At 39.5% G+C, this 17761-nt stretch overlaps 1 protein-coding gene across 8 annotated transcripts in view; it reads right to left on the bottom strand.

The window, feature by feature from the left end:
- The window catches only part of TENM3 (teneurin transmembrane protein 3), a gene marked incomplete at its 5' end in the record, with an annotated part of 440276 nt that overhangs the window by 48196 nt on the left and 374319 nt on the right, over positions 1 to 17761 (bottom strand). For 3 of the 8 annotated variants that reach the window (XM_079726500.1, XM_079726501.1, XM_079726505.1), the window contains 5 exons: positions 729 to 961; positions 9949 to 9969; positions 10678 to 10927; positions 14913 to 15056; positions 16387 to 16654. In XM_079726500.1, coding sequence (XP_079582626.1) covers positions 729 to 961; positions 9949 to 9969; positions 10678 to 10927; positions 14913 to 15056; positions 16387 to 16654 — 916 coding nt within the window. The remainder of the gene's footprint in view (positions 1 to 728; positions 962 to 9948; positions 9970 to 10677; positions 10928 to 14912; positions 15057 to 16386; positions 16655 to 17761) is intronic. The other 5 variants (XM_079726503.1, XM_079726506.1, XM_079726504.1 and 2 more) reach the window with 3 other exon arrangements.

Below are 17761 nucleotides of genomic sequence, written 5' to 3'. Positions count from 1 at the left end.
CATCACATAGAATTTTAGCCCTTGTTACCTCCAGAAATTCCTCACAGCAAGCATTTTTTCCCATGGCATAGAAACAAAGGTTTAATAGCTCCAAACTGGGTGAGAGCTAATAGGGTTGCTTAGTGATGGCTTTTTTTTTTTTTTTTTTTGTGGTACGCGGGCCTCTCACTGTCGTGGCCTCTCCCGTTGCGGAGCACAGGCTCCGGACGCGCAGGCTCAGCGGCCATGGCTCACGGGCCCAGCCGCTCTGTGGCATGTGGGATCCTCCCGGACCGGGGCACGAACCCGTGTCCCCTGCATCGGCAGGCGGACTCCCAACCACTGCACCACCAGGGAAGCTCAGTGATGGCTTTTAAGGAGGCTCGGGACTCATTCATGACAAAGAAATTCCAGGACAATGGAAAAAAAAAAAAGAATTCAGATACTTCCTTGAAGTTGAACAGGATGCGACCTGAATGATATCAGGTAGTTGCTTGATTCTTTCAAAAGCTGAAAAAACATGGTACGATAAAAAATGCCAAGAACCTAATATTTACTGTAAAATCAACTTAGGATTGTAGCATTTTCACGCTAACTAGCTTTTAAAAACACTAGATGTGAAACAGCTTTCCAGAACACAGTTGAGGGTAAAATATTAGACTCAGCATGAAACACAATCAGGCACTAACTGGATTTTCCACATTTTTTTTTAAATAAAAAGAAATCCTCAAATTGATAAATGCCAGTACCTTTGGGACTCATGAGTGTGGCTTCCACAGCCTTCCCTCCATCCCCACATCTGGCTTCATCAAAAGGAAGGCACTGTTCTCCTGTCCCTGCAACCACTTCAGCATTTTTAGTCAAGTCTTTTGCACCCGTGAGTGACTTTGGATGATAAATCCTGCGAGTGTTAGTGTCAGAAACATACAAATCCCCTGAGACTGGATCAGTTGCAAGGTAGTATCTATGAGCTGGGCTGCTGCTGTAAAGAAAGATGATACATAAACATCACGAAGAAAGTTACTCCTAAAACACAGTAATTGAAAGCAAAATAAAACAGTTGATGAGAAACTAATTATAAACAGAGACCCCCCCCCTCCCTGGATCAATGGTTGGAAGAATTGGTGACAACCTCTAATGTGACTGTTTTCCTTCCTTGTCTGTTGCTGAGGATTTAACAATTTATGAAACGGCCATCTTAAAAATAATCACCTTTACAAGGCAACATGCTTCCAGCCTGAAACAAAGAAGCAAGTTCTCGGAATCTTTTTGGTTCAATGAAAAGCCATTAACATACAGCCTTTGAGTGATAGGCTTCAAGTATATTCCAGGGGACAGGTGTCTCTACCAAACTTGCCAGTGAAGTATAACATACGAGTGATTTTACTTGCATCTCACGGTAGGGAAATCTCCTGTCTTCTCTTGCAATCAAACCAAAACCACCTGGCTGCAAAAAATTACTTTTTTTGAAAGAAAAAAAAAGTAGTGCTGTGTCTGTCTGGGTTGCTCTACTGGAATCCAGAAAGGTAACCTGACGCAGTGACAATGTCTGTTCTGAGCTATGGGGTTAAATACTAAAATGAGGCCATTGAAGAGAAGGAGGCAGTCATAGTGGCCTAACGCACTGAGTCACAATGCTGGGTTCATCACTTCCATTTTTAAAATTTGCAAATTAAGCTGCTCTAAAACCTGTCTATGAATTTGGTGACATACAGATATTTGTTCACAATACAGAGTACCTCAATTTTATAAATCTAAATTAGTGCAAACGTAAAATATGTCATGTCCCATTACCTGTAAAAATGGTTAAGACCAACGTTAGCAAGGAATGGACAAATTATGACATAGAGTTGAAATTGCAAGGCAATCCCCTTACATACACTTAACACCACATTCTTGGAATTAATGTAATTTTGTACTGTGTGCAAATATTGCCTTCTGAAAAAAAAAATTCTAAAAAGAGTTTAAATGATTTGGTACCTTGACAAAGATGTCAACAGGTAGGAATCTCCGAGATTCCACAAGTCCTTTGAAGACAAAATTGGTTTTACTGATTTATTCTCATTCTCTTTCTCTCTCCACACACACACACTTACATGCTTGTTTCCATTTATTTTATATGTAGATATTTAAAATATGTAGTATAAATCTAACTAAATGAAAATATTTATCCTGAATAATGGTTTAGTAGTTTTCTCATTACTAGTTAGGGTCTAATGAAGCAGTTCTCACTACTTCATGCTCTTCTTTTTTTTTTTTTTGCGATACACGGGCCTCTCACTGCTGTGGCCTCTCCCGTTGCGGAGCACAGGCTCTGGACATGCAGGCTCAGCGGCCATGGCTCAGGGGTCCAGCCGCTCCACTGCATGTGGGATCTTCCCGGACCGGGGCACAAACCTGTGTCCCCTGCATCGGCAGGTGGACTCTCAACCACTGCGCCACCAGGGAAGCCCAATGCTCTTCTTTTTAAGTGGTGAATACATGTACTTGACTGCTCCTGTAAGATTCTGTTGTTAAAGGTTCTAGTGTTCACTGGTGTTTCTCACATTGGTAGAGGGGACAGCTGACCACACATGGGGTCTGTAGAGACCTCTGGGGCTCTAGAAAGCTCTGTGGCGGTGACGTTGGTAGACAGAGAAACACCCAGACCCACAAAGGCTTGAACGCCTTCAGATTCTCCTTTCCAACCTTTAATATCTTTTGGTGACAAGAAACAGGTTAGAGCCAGAGGTCTTGAGTGTGTAACTATGAGGGAAAGGGGACAAGGGTGAGAAGTGATACGAAGAACTCGTACAGAGACGCAAGCCGTTTGACACAGAAGCCCTTCAGAACTACTGGGTTAGACCTGATGGTCAACTTGCCATGCTCAGTGTTCCTGTATCGTGTTTATAAGTTGATGCCTGAGATTTAATTTTATTTAATTTTTATTTTTAAATTAAAAAAATTACTTATTTATTTATTTTTGGCCACATCGGGTCTGAGCTGCAGAATTGTTCATAGCAGCCTGTGGGCTCTTTGTTGAGGTGCGGCAGGCTTAGCTGCCCCACGGCATGTGAGATTTTAGTTCCCCGAACAGGGATGGAACCCATGACCCCTGCAATGGGAGCGCCAAGTTGTAACCACTGGGCCACCAGGGAAGTCCCGATGCCTGAAGCTTTAAATGCAACGAGACATACCGTGTGCCTTAGTGTGGTAGCTTATTACTTTGTAATGAAGTGAAAAGTTACATATCAGTATAACATTCAGAGCAATTTTATAGAGGCTTTTCCCCCCTGTAATCAGTCTGATATTGGCAGAGCTGATCTTCCAGGTATGCATATATAGCTGGCGACAGAGCTGCAGCCCAATCAAGCTGGTCTATTTTGGAAGATGTGACATTGGAGAGATTGTTTAGTCTTTCCTATCTCCCTGATTACATACTAATTATTGTACAGTTGGTTGTAAATATACATACACACATTTTATTTTCTTGCCAGTTGCATATCTATGAGCGTGACCTTTGGCCCAGATTGCCTAGGTCGGAACATTAGCTCCATCACTAACTGTGTGGCCTTGAGCAAGATGGCTAACTTATCTTTGCCTCAGATTCCTTATCTGTAAAGGTGATAATAATGCAGATGTCATAGGATGCTGAGAGGATTACATGAACTAGTACAAGTACAGTCCTTAGAACAGGGCCTGCCACACAGTATGTACTCAGTAAACATTAGCTGGGCTTCCCTGGTGGCACAGTGGTTAAGAATCCGCCTGCCAATGCAGGGGACATGGGTTCGAGCTCTGGTCCGGGAAGATCCCACATGCCGCGGAGCAACTAAGCCTGTGCGCCACAACTACTGAGCCCGTGAACCACAACTACTGAGCCTGCGCTCTAGAGCCCGCAAGCCACAACTACTGAGCCCACGTGCCACAACTACTGAAGCCCGTGTGCCTAGAGTCCGTGCTCCGCAACAAGAGAAGCCACCGCAATGAGAAGCGCGTGCACCGCAACGAAGAGTAGCCCCTGCTTGCCACAACTACAGCAAGCCCGCGCACAGCAACAAAGACCCAACACAGCCAAAAATAAATAAATAAAATAAATTTATAAAAAATAAATTTAAAAATGCTTAAAAAAAAATAAGCGTTAGCTATTCTTAATATCGGCTTGTATCCTGTCTCCTCTTACATTGCTACGGCTTTTTGCCTTGTAACTCTAGCCAGTGTAGAAGTGTAATAATTACTGTTAACTAAACGATAACTTGACTTTTGAAAATGTAAACAAGGAAAAAAAATTCTCTAAATTTGGAGAAGTTCAAATTTGTTTCCTTAGTCCTGCTGTTATAACATCGAAGCTATTAAAACGACGCAGATCCTTCTTAAAACATCCAGTTTGAATTGTTTCTAGAGCAATGATGATAAAGGTAAATGAAGAATGCATACTTTTTCATGACGTCCCTCATTTTGAGAAAAAACAACAGATTTCTGAGATGGCTGCTTGAGTAGCAGTGGCTCTCTCTTTAGCTATAGGGCATGAGTTTTCTTGGTCGAAAAATAATGGACATTCGAGTCATAAGCTTTGCCTTTATTGGCATAACTTTTATTCCAGTGGGACAGTAATAAGAGAAGGTCCAAAGTGGTGCTTTATATTTGCTATTTCCTGTCCTGAAGCACTCCTTCCTTGAAGACACAGAAATTTCTAAATCAAGCACTATATGCCAGTGGCTTGAAAGATGTCCACCAAGTGAAGGCTCTAATTTTGCAGAGAACTCTATTGTCCAAAAGAACAAATGTGGAGGAGCACGTGGCCCTGGAGAAGAGAATTTGCTTCTGGAAATACTCCCCACAGAATAGCAGGAAACTAGAGCTACATCCATTCCCGGCAGGGCAGCTTGCTATGGCAATCTAGAGCTGCTCCTTGGGTCCCAGCCTTCCCTAAATGAAAGAAGGGATCTGTACTGAAACACTAAAAGAAAAGACAAGTGAGTTTGGAAACTTTCAGTTGACAGGCTGGTGGCAAGAAGCTCCGAGCCACGTGTGCGACGCGTCTGGGAGTCAAGGACACCTGATTTAAGCACAGAGTTTTCTGATAGCGGTGCTGGTTCTTGTCCTTCTGATTTCCTGAAAAGCCAAAGCCCTGGAGAGGCTGGGATGGTGGTACAAGCGGGTGATGAGCTTTTAGATCGGTAATACATCTGTGAACATGGGAGGCTATGATGACTGCAAACGGTCAGCCGCTGGCAGCTGGGGTGCAGGAAACGGGGGGGGAAATCTCTATTCAGCAGAAGAAGTACAATAGCCTTCTTGTGTGACTGACTGGGAGTTTCATTTCAGAAAGGTTTATGATAACATTGAGATTGTGACTAACAGCAGCAAAATCAAAGGAGCTGAGATCAAGTGAAGAACCTTTACTATACTGTGCCTTGATTCTTAACTCACCCGGAACTGCCTAGATCATCACAACTACCAGGCCGTTTTCTCTACATCTTCCTCAGTTAGATACAGACCCAGTGGTAAATGCAGACTAGACTTGCTCATTTATTTTGTCATAATTCAACCTTCTTAGACTTGAGAAATATTTGCAAAGGACAAGCTACAGAATAGATATCATTAGCACTTTTAATCTTTTTAGCTGGACACTGTACCACAGCCCTTGGAACACAGAGTGTTTGAAGAAGCATAAATTACATTTATGTATAAAATTAAACTGTGATTTTCTGGCTAATGAAAGACTGTTTATATTATTGCAAGCAGGGTTTCGGGATGTGATTTTTTGTGCCTGCTTAATTTTTAAATATTAAGTCAATGAGAAGTGCTGAATCAAATTTTTATAGTTTTGTATCTAAACTTTAACCGGTTCAATTTCACAGACCTGTGACTGACCCTTTCTTTGATCTTTTAATTGGTAATATAAAATTCACAAAGTTTAGTTTTAGACCTCCATGCTTAAATGCCCCTTGGCTGGTATTAGTTAATTAATTTAGTTTCCTTTATTTTGGAATTTTAAAGCATTGGAACAGGAGTGAGCTAAAATTTACTGCCTACAAAAAGGGTTTGTTAGCAAACTAACACTATAAACATCGTAAGAGGAAATGTTTAGCATGTATAAAAGAAACTTATTTTCTAAGCATTTCAGAAGCTCCCATTTATGTAAAAAATTTAGTATGTTGGGTAGTATTTATAACTATTCATTAAAGTATAGCTAGAGACTTTGATTTGATATAATATCCTGACAAGTACTTAATAAATTTGGTATGACAGAATATTTTGAATTTTAAAATATTAAGACTATTGTTTTTATATTTATTTTACTATTCAATATTTTTATTCATTCTTTTCCCCCATTAGTCCAATTAATGAGACTGCTGATAGGGCATGAAACACACTTAGAGGAGCAGAAACATGCATTTTCCTACTTTACTTAATCATTAACAGCTGACTTCTCTGTTCATTTTTATAGATTTAGACATAGTTTTCGTTTTCTTCCTATCACCTACTCCTAAGCCTTTCATGATGTTTATGCTAGCCAGGAAAGTGGGGAGAAGGAGAAATCCAGGTGGATCCTATCATCTGGTAAAAGGAAGATGATACAGGCAGGTAAATAGGAAGAAGAACCTGAAAAGAATTTTAATTTTTTAAGCTAAATGAAGAAGCTCTGATGAGCTGAAGTATCGTCATTTTGTTTAGGTCAATTCTGATAAATTAGTTACTAAGTGAAGGGAATCCCTATTTCTGTCAATGATTTTGTCCTCTGTTTGATGACTTGAACTCAAAAGCCTTGGTTATTTTCTACATCTTCCTCTTTTTCATCACCCATACACAGTGTGTCCATTCTCTGCCTTCCTTTATTTTATTGGCTGATTGCCTTCATGACTTGCCAGACTATTTTAGGTACCTAGCATCTCGTGGTTTCACGTAACAGCTTTCCAACTGATCTTCAAGTCATCCTGGACACTGATACCAGATTCACCTTCCTAAAAGGCCACTCTGAGATGCCGCTATCTTGTTCAAGATCAGACCACGGTTCCCTACTGTCTCTGTTACCCGGTAGGACAGGAGAGGAACTCCTTAGAGCAATCAAGGCCCTGAGCTCTCTGACCCTAACCTGGCTTTCTACCTGTGTCTCTCATTACTACCAATTTGGTAATTTTGGTTTTATCAAAATTATAATTTTGAAGTGGATCGGGCTCCTCTTAGAACATGTCCCGCTCATCTCTTCAGAGCACGTAAGTTGCCTTACTCTATGTTCTTTTGTTACCGAGTCCAAGCTCACTCTGCTCGCCGCATGACAGCCTAATAAATCGGAGACAGGTGTTGAGGCAGGGAATATACCACTTTATTGGGAAAGCCGCAGACCGAGAAGACGGCAGACTACAGTCTCAAAATAACCGTCTTATCGGGCTTTGGATGCCAGTTTCTTTTACAGCACAGAGAGGGGGAGGAGATAAGGAAGTAAAGTAAAAAGGCCACAAGTTTTGGAAATATCCCCTGGAATGGCCAGCCTCGGGGAGGGCATGTGTTAATGTCTCCTTTCTTGTAGCCATTCACAGGTGGGCAGGGTCCGGATGTTCCCCTGAACAAAGGCACTTTGGTTTAACATTCAGGCAGGGTTCCCCGGGGCAGGCCATTGTGTATAGACAGTACCCTTTTAGTGAACAAAAGCAGCGGGAAGCAAGGGTTAAAGTAAAAGAAACAGATCCAACATGGAGTCAGATTGGGCTCTTCCCTGTTTCACTGTACTCATGACTGTTCTCCTTCCTCCTGGTTGTTTTGTGTAAGCAGACTTCACCTTAGAGCCACGTCAAATATCCACCTTCCAGGAAGCCTCCGACCCACGCTCCCATCTCCCAGGAATCCCTTCCTCCACAGTTACTCTCGCAGTACAGGCCATGGATGTGATGAAGTGTCAAAGAGCGACACTGATGATGTGATTTAGTCCATTACATGCAGATCTTGTTTCCCCTACTCGATTGGGAGTTCTGAGAGCATGGACTTTGCCTCACACTACGATTTGTCCAAGAGCCTAGCACATGGTAAGTGATCACTTAACACTGACTTAATAAAGACGAGTATCAAGTTAAAACCCAAACCAGTGTATTTTACATGCATGGCGCATAAAGGAAATGCAAGCAGCCACATGTAGCCAGGATAATGTACAGGGGAGATAATATACAGAGGAGAATCATGAGAGAGGGGTTACAATGAGTATCACTGCCAAACAGCACAAGTTAGTACATAATGAGTTCATTTTATGAAGTATTGTTGATAAAAAAGGTAGCTCTAACCTCATAGATTTTTTTTCCAGAGAGATGATAGTTCTAGGTAATTTGTCAAATGATTGTGAAATAAATCTAACTTTTTGCACACCCATGGCATTAGCCCATAGAAACCTGGCCGTTTGGACAGATGAAAACTGGCTGTGTGGTACAGTGCAAGGAACACACTTTTTAGAGGCATTCAAATCTCTGCTCCCCATTTCTTAGTTATGTATCTTGGGGAAGATACATAACCTCCTTGAGCCTCTGTCAGTTCCTGTGTAAACCTGGAAGGGCTGTTGTGTGGGTCTGCAGCACCGTGTATCTGGCACCGTGCCTGGCATGGAACAGGCCGGCTTGTTAAAAGGTGGCTGCTTTGATGGGCTTTCTGTATTGCCTCCAGTGTTTTTGCATTTAGTTGGTGCACACACCAGGTTGTGTTTTCTCCACAGTTACTAAGAAGGCAAGGCCAGAAAAAGTTTGATATTCCTCTGTGGTTTCTAAAAGCAGAGCTTTGCAGGCTCAGAAGTCTGGAGAAATTCTGTGTTAGTTTTTTGCATGTGGCTGGGCTACTAGCTGGTAGCATAAGATCAACAGGGGAGCTTAGGAAAAGGTCTTAGGACCAGGCCTGGTCATACCGAGATGCGGCAGCTACACATCTTCCAGCAGAACTTTTTTTATTTCCTAGTTGTCAATCTCTACACAACAGTTTAACTGAATCATGTGGATTTATTCATCTCAGGGACTTCACATAAATTATCACGAATTTTTCTATCTAATATCGTTTTATTAGTTATTTTAATGGCCAAACTAGATTTAGCATATCCAATATGTCTTGCTTTTTTTGGCTAGCTTTACTTGCAAACATATTTTTTTCTCCCTTTTTTTTTTTTTTTTGCTGTCCTGAGGAAAGTTTTTCAGTCAAAAGTGTCCATATATTATACAAGCTTGCATACAGAGCAAACAGAATCTGGAAAACTTTTGAACCTATATATTTGCTTCGACTATATTCATTCTTAGCCTCGAGGAAAGTCTTTTCTTCCATAATAATGTCAGTGGAGACACTACTTCTTAAAACTCAAATCTAGTAATCCTCTCAACTTAGGAAAACATAAATGGGTTTTAAACACACAGTTTTAACTACAGCAGCAATGAATTTACCAGGAAGTCAATACAGCTTAACCTTTAGGGCCCCTTCACTTGTATGGGTTCCTTCCAAGGCCAATGAGGGCCCTGGCAGCGTATTCAGGCGATCTTATGTTTCCAAAAATTTGCCAAAGTAAACTATTTTTAGATTCTTTTTCTTAAACAGAATACCCCAAATTGAATAAGCTTTGGGCCCAATAAAGCAGGATGTGCCCTGGCTATTGGTCAAACTCAACTCTCCGTAAACTCTCCCAGCTGTGCTTCAAATGTTCTGCTCCATATGGCTCAGAGTCAGTAAGTGAAATTTACAGATTTTGTTGTTGTTGTTACACAGAGATGTTCATTATACTAATTTTTTTGTGACAGAATTTACTTTGTTAGCCAACTTGAAAATATAAATTATATTGCACAATAGGAGTTGCAATATGTCGTATAATAGTAGTTCATTTGAGTAGTTTTCATTCCTTAGATGTTCTGTGATACTGAGTGTCCTCTCTCATGATGAAATGTTCTTAGAAAACAATGTCAGATACTCACATTGAAAAGTAAAAAGGACATTCAAAAATATACAATAACTTTGAAGCAAGATGCTTACCTATGTCTAAAATCTTTATTTCTTGGTGGAAGCAGACAAAAAAAGGCGGAGAAAAAAGCATAGTTAGAAAAGGTTTCTATACCATGAGTTGAATACTGAGATTTTAATTATTTTATGGAAAATTGCTAACTTAAGCAGAAATAACACTGGAAATGAATTTTGTAGGTCAAGGCTTATCAAATGATTTACAGAATAGGATGATTTTGATAATCACACTTAAATGAACAATGCAAACACAGCAATTTGTTACTTTAACTATTGGTATTATGGTTGATGGGTTAACCCAACCTGAAGACCCAATATTCTAGCTGAAAGTTATAGGCTTAGTTGGTTTACTATTATGTCCCAATACTGTAGGAAAACATTTTACGCCTTCATTTCAACCCATGTGAAACAAAAGAGTGACAACCTATATCATAAGGTTATTCTAAAGATAACTAAAGGGATTTAAAAATCATAGTTCTAGCTTATTGGAGTACAGAGAATTCACTGGAATCACTGAGACATTTTATACACTGGGTGACTTCATACTCTTTTATGCATTTATGGCACAATATATACGTGTTGGGCTTTTCTTACCTTTAACCAAGAATTTAACTGCTTCCTAAGGAGAACTGTAAACACTGGAAAGGTATGTTTAAATAAATAAATCAGTACATTAGATTCAACATTTTTAAAGTAAAGGTGTGTTTAGCTCTGATCAAAATCCCAAGCTAGGCAGAGACATACCTCAGTTCCAAGACGCTCGTCACGTTCCCGGAAGGGAGCACCCGCCGCACGTAGTTGAAGTCCCCCACGTACAGGCTGCCGTCGACCCCACAGGCTAACGCCACCGGGGCCAGGAGTTTATTCCCGTCAGCTGGACCATTGCAGCTCGGGCATGAGATGCTGCGCCTGCGGCCGTTGCCCATGATGCTGCTGACGACAGGAGGCTGCTGGGAGATAAACTGATTTTCCCCGTTTCCCTTGTACAGTATACCTAGAAGAGAGAAAACACATTTTTCTTAAGATGAAAGGAGCAGAGATGAAAAGCACACATGTTCACTCTAGAAACCACAATTCGCTGCCTTTTCGATTTGGACTGGAAAACTGTCATCTAAAGTTCTTTTGGAAAGAACTCCATTCAGTTACCTAGTGTAAGATATCATATGGCAAGACACATAGGGTACATCAAAAAATGCCACCTGTTACGGATTTAAAGAACGTCTGGTGGAAGAAACAAAGGACTCACAAGAAAACTTAAAAACCCAAATTCTCAACACCAGTGATTCTCAAACTTGGCTACACATTGGAACTGCCAGGGGAGCTGTAAAACTACCGGTGCTGGATCTCACCCTGAGGGATGCTGATTTAACTGATCTGGGGAGCAGCCTTGGCACTGAGATGTTTTAAAACTCTCCAGATGCTCTTAATGTGCAACCGAGTTTGAGAACCATCTCTACACAAGGTTCTTCAGGGAACAGCAAGTTTGCCTAATTGTTAAATAGGTCGAAAACCTTCTATATTAATCCAACTAATAAAAATGGGCGCCGTAAATATGAATTTCTTCTTTATGAGTTTATCCCTGATTTTTAAAAAGTTAAATACACTTTATGGGAAACAAAGGTAGGAAATATATATCATACCTCCAACAAACTACTAAACTGCTGAAGAGTATTCTTCTTGTTTATACTTCAGCCTGACCTGAGAGTGCATGAACATGCAACTATTCAAACTTTCAGACATGACAAAATTGGGAAGGGCGGTTTATAATTTAAAGTGAATCCTGCTTTTAGACACGAAAGTGCCAACAAATTTAAGAAGACAAAATGCCAGTCTGCTCCGTTTTGGTCTGCAATGAAAATCTGAGAGAAAATTCCAAATAAATATTTTCATAGTTAGAAACTGGATTTGAGTGGAGATTCTAATTTTATTCATTTGCCATTTTTATACATAGATCACTGGTTCCATTTTGCTCCGATGTAACTGGATGGTCAGCTGGTATTGTTCCGTACACATTCAAGGTCCTTCTCAATGTCTTATTCTCTGTAAACACCTGTTGTTTATACTTTTTAACAGATGTACTGTTAAAAGAATCAATCCCATGAAAGTACAAACAGGAAACTTGAGAAAGTGTTTTTTCCTCCCACTTTGGGATAATTTTAAAGTGAAGAAGAAAGCAGAATAATTATGTTCCTCTCATAGCTCAGCACATTTTAGGTGAATTCTGGGATTACTTTTTTAATGCTTTGCTATTTGGGTGATGTAATAATCATAGCCAATCTACATAAAGAAATCAGGGCTGATAAAACAGGTTTATTCAAATTTAGGGAAAATCACCTAAATAAGGCTGGATCGTAACAACAGATGAAAGGCATTTTGCCTTGAATATTCAAAGAATACATTAATGAGCCCTAAGGTCTTTCTTTCTGTGATTACGTTATTTGACAATTACGGGACTCTAATTTCCTAGAAGAGCCAGTTCTGTAATTTTCATCAGGACAGTCCCACAAAGTCGGCCTCCTGCTCTACTGCGTCTGACTTATTCCTTCATTTCTTAGAGTGATCGGTCTTTCATGATTCTCCGCTATTATGACAGAATAGAAAGATGAACATTAGAATATTTATTTTCATGTTCCAGGGTGCCTGCACAAACACCTGTCACTGTCTACATTTTTGTCTTCTCTTCTTCCTTAATATATTTCCATGGCTCATCCACCTTGTCATGATTACAAATCACTTTGTTTACTCAATTAGACACACGTCACTTTGAAAAGCCACTACTTGTCAAACTGCTCTTGGATAAAATCTGAAATCACAATCAGTTCTCTGTGAATTAGGTTAGCTTGCATTTTAAAATAATATTTATTTTATAATTTATAACCATTTTTTTGGAGGACGGAATTTGGGTGGCCCAATTTTTACATCTGACCTGATATCTTAATAAAAATTAAGGGCTTCCCTGGTGGCGCAGTGGTTGAGAATCTGCCTGCCAATGCAGGGGACACGGGTTCGAGCCCTGGTCTGGGAGGATCCCACGTGCCGCGGAGCAACTAGGCCCATGAGCCACAGCTACTGAGCCTGCGCGTCTGGAGCTTGTGCTCCACAACAAGAGAGGCCGCAACAGTGAGAGGCCCGCACACCGCGATGAAGAGTGGACCCCACTCGCCGCAACTAGAGAAAGCCCTCGCACAGAAACGAAGACCCAACACAGCCAAAAAAAAAAAAAAAAAAAAAAATTAACTATACATTATTCTCTGGCAGACTGTATGTATTTTTACTATATATATCCACACACGGAATATCTATGTGTTTCTTAATTCTCCCGAATATGACACTGAGTGCTGAGTATCATAGGTATGGGCTTTCCTGAAGTTCTTTGCTTTTTGTCTTCTTACTGGTTCATAATCTCTTGGGTGAAATCCTGTGGCTAACTGGTTATGAACTTTACCCTATGTTCTCATAATAACTAAAATGTATGTGGAGAGGTTTTTCCTTCCATTTTGTTGGTAAAGAACTGAAGGAATATAGCAATATGTCAAACCATGTGAAATATAATTGTAGGGAATTTCATTGAGAGCCGCTACTAGCATGGCAGGCACATGGCTTTGCATTTTGAAAGACTGTGGTTAACCCTCGTGTGACTGATGTAGCAGGCTTCAGACACTGTTGATGACCAGAGACAGCACACAGAGCATCCTCTTGGGTTGGGACGCCCCACTTTTCCAAAGCAGGTGCTGCACGTGGCACTAGTTTTCGGCCCTGCCCCCAACCTTCTGAGGTGCAAAGCGAACTAAACCTGATGTCCAGGACACAGCCGGAAAGGAAGGAGAGCTTAGCACCGCTATAAACTAGGAAAGGTGTGAAGGGTCTTTCTGTTTCGTCTTTTTCTTACTACTGATTCGCTCAGTACCGTTCTCTTCTGGAGGTGAGGCACCAGCATTTTCAAGCACTGGCTTGGAAACTGTCTTAGATTTAGCACGTTTGGAAAGTTTAAAAGGTATCCTTTCCAGCTCCAACACACTTTTTTTTTTTTTTTTTTTACAAAAAGAATCAATATCAAAACAACATTAGTCTGAAAAAGTGGCCATTAATCATGGTTAAATATTTAGTTGTATTGCATGCTCAATTCAGCATTCTGAACCTCAGAAACCTCTGCTAAGACAAAAGCTAGATTATTTCAACAAGACTGTGAAATCTTCTTCTCTGGCTATTCGTAAGAGAAGAGCAGAGAGTTACTAGCGTGTATGGGTCAGGGCAGGAGGTGAAAGCAAGTTACCTTAGGATTCTGTCTTTCTAGCAAAGCACCTACACATTATCTGAGATGTAGCCAGCATGTGGGTAAAATGTTAGAAACACAGTGAAGACAACAGAATTTGTTTAATGTAAATAATATTCTTTTTGAGATGAAGCTGGTCACATTTTGCAAATAATTTCTCTCTTTTGGTTTGTGAGATCTGACATGTTTTTTCAGAGCATATTTACTTATAAGGTCTGCAACACATAATACTCTTGATTCTTGCTTTTTTTTCTAGATTAGTTGCAAAGTCAAATGACAGTATATGTAACCCAATTTGAGTGGGAGAAGTTTTTTCCCTCAAATACAGTGTAAGAAGAACTGAAAAATAATCTAGATACTGAGAACAGACTAATTATTTAAGGATTAAGATCCATTAGAAACATTTTGGTAAAGCCACTTGGCATTTTATTTTTTCTTTACTTAAACTCCCCCTCCCTTCATTTATTGTAAACCTCCTTAAAGCACTTTGGATCAGCTCACTGACTTCCTGGGAAAACTATGCTGGTGACAAGCATATGAACATTGTGAAGCGTATTATGTAGTTCCCACTTCAGGCTTTTATAGTCTTTGAAAATACACTCTTGTCCCCCTACTAATTCTGATCCTACAGCATGCATGGGATAAAATATTGCTGCAATTTAATCAATTTGAAGGTGAGTAATATTATCTGTGAACAAGATCTTACCATTCTGAACGTCCAATACATGATGTTTATTTAATGTCCAACCGCCCATGTTGGAAGCATCTAATTCGTAGCCTTGCAATATGGCAGTCCTTTTCTCCCACAAAGTCAGGTCCAAACATGACTCATATTCATATCCAACCGACACTAGAATCAAAACAAATCACAGTTCATCTTCCCAACCACAGGCAGAAAGGGAATTTATTTTATTATTGTGATAAAACTGCTTTTTTCACTGATGTGCTCTGAGACTGTATTTCCACTTATTTGTGAGCAGAGTCTATTTTTATATGAGAAGATTTGATCATATAAAAGGTGTTTTTCTAAAAAATGATCTCCAAATATTATTTTTGTACTGACTTAATAGAATACTAGTATTTTTTTCCCACACCACTTTTTCACAAGGTGTTCACAGCACAAAATGAAGTTCAGATCAGGCAACTGGGTGAATCATTAGATCCAATAAATCAGCTCCAAATGCTGATCAGATGATAACAACTAAAAATAACGTTTGCTATCTGAATAATTAGTGATGTTTAGTTTCCAAGAGTATTAAGTTATGGAAAATATTTATAATAAGTAAGGTTCAATATAGCAAAAAAGATAGGTTATGACACCATATTCATATGTTATCAGGAATGAACAATAAAACTAGCAGTAAATTAATACGAACAAATTACAAATGGAAAACTTCAGAGTTCACAATGAAACGTGGGTTTTAAAATTTAGAACAAAGTGAAGGGAGAAGTGGCAATTATCTGACTGATTTGAACTAATTCCAGCCCAAATTATATATTAATTTCAGAATAAAATGTCTACTATATTTTCAGGTAACAGCTAATAGAACAAAACACATGTTTTCCTTTAGTTTTTGATGTTCTGAGCCTGAGCTTGGAGCTATGCATACCTCAACAGGTCAAACTTTGATTGTATTGTCCAGTCATGCAGTGAAACAACTAGTTTGATGTTTTAAGAATATCATTCCGCTGAATTGACTTCTTCCAGTCAGAAGAGCTGGAATAATTTTTGGACACAAATGTTGTCTGATGTCATGTTAAAATATCATTATGAGCTGAAACTACACTAGCTGTTAGATACTGAAAATATTAAAAAAAAAAGAATAAGGAAAGCTAACGAAATAAAATTATAAAGGAAAGAAAGAAACAAAAAAAGGAAGGGACACAATAAGGAAAAAAACATGAAAAAAAGGATATGGCAGCCTGAAATCTCATTCAGAACATTCTTCTAAGATATAATTTCAGCCAGAAAAATGGATACTTTCTCCTTTTCATCATATGGAATACATTCCTTTTCCCCATGGTAGGTCTAAACAAACCAGCTTATAACTTTCCTAGGCAACCTTACTGCCTTCCTCTCTGCTTATCCATGGATTTTCACGCATTACAATGCATTTTATGTTAGTTCTGACTTCAAGACAATGTTTTTGGTTCAGAATATATATTTACATGGGACTTACCAACAGCTTCAGATAGACCATAGACCTTTTGATTATAAGCATCTGTTTTATCCCATATAAAAGTATAGGCCAAGTTCGGTGAGGCAGGAAACCACTTTTGAAAGAGTCTTCCTACTACAGCTACCATCAGATGAACCTTCATTAAATTAAATGGGATAACGGACTGGGTCATGGTGATCTTAAGTACTGACTTATATCCGGCAGCTCTGGAACTCAGGTAGGAAAGTTTCAAATCTGTTCCTGGAATTGTGGTTTCTTCATGGAGTACCTAGGGTTGAAGGCAGCAGAAGCTTCAAACGGTGACCATGTACGACTCTTAGGTAAAATGCCTTTGAAAGAACGGAGCAACTAAAATAAGACCCTAAAGAGTCACTATTCATAAATGCGCATTTGGGATGTTATCTTATTCAATGATTAAAAAGAACTCCTCTGCCAGCCCAATGTTTCTTCTCCTAAAAGCCTCTTGTCATTTATTCTGAGTTAATCACAGCTCAGGTGCTACTCCTCATACAGGAACTACTGTGACTGCTCCATTAGACTGACATGCAATGACTCGTTCGTTTACAGTCACTGTGGATTCTCACCAACCCATCTTTCACGCCTATGGCCCTGAAGAATTAGAGCAGACACTTGTAAGATGGTTAGCTCAGCACAGGGATGTGGTCCAGGCCAAAGATCTGGCCCACGCCAGCTGGCTCATTTAGGGATGAAACCTACTCCTAAAGGCAGGACTGATAGCAAAACAGACCAATTCATTTGGGTTCAACTGTAGCAAATTCCATATTCATGTTGGAAGGTAATAGCACATACTCATAATTAGGTAAACACTGAGCTTCGACTCACCACTGATTTTTGATATGATGGTACATGAACTAATATTTTCAAGTTGCGTAAATTTTCCCCCAGAGAACAACTAATGTGTTGTTGAATGCACGCAAAAGACACTCCATATGTACTTTTTGAATTGAAATGAGTGTAAAAAGTTAATATAATTACCTGCGTAAGAATCACCTCCTTTACAAATTTAAAAAATCATATTCTTAACCCCACAATGTACGCATCACTGTGACTTGGTCAACGAATGCCAACAGATTTAACCTGACATATGCAAAATATATTATGCCAAAACATTATTTAAATGTTTTGAAAAATTTATGTTACATTGTATATAAAATCTATCCAAAAAATTCAGATTCTACTTACTAGTGATGCTCCTGTTAGTTTGGTTAATAATAATAGCTCTTCCTAGGCTTATGACATCTATTATAAAGTGCAAGACTATGTTTAAGAACCTGCCCCAGGAACTCACCACTTTCTCTACTAAGAATTAAATAGCATTCTCAAAGGTTGCCTCATACTGCTCTATGAATATTCA

This window comes from Hyperoodon ampullatus, assembly GCF_949752795.1.
Source record: "Hyperoodon ampullatus genome assembly, chromosome: 20".
Lineage (NCBI taxonomy): Eukaryota > Metazoa > Chordata > Mammalia > Artiodactyla > Ziphiidae > Hyperoodon > Hyperoodon ampullatus.
Note: the sequence above shows the minus strand (reverse complement) of the source record. Positions and strands in the feature narration are given on the sequence as shown.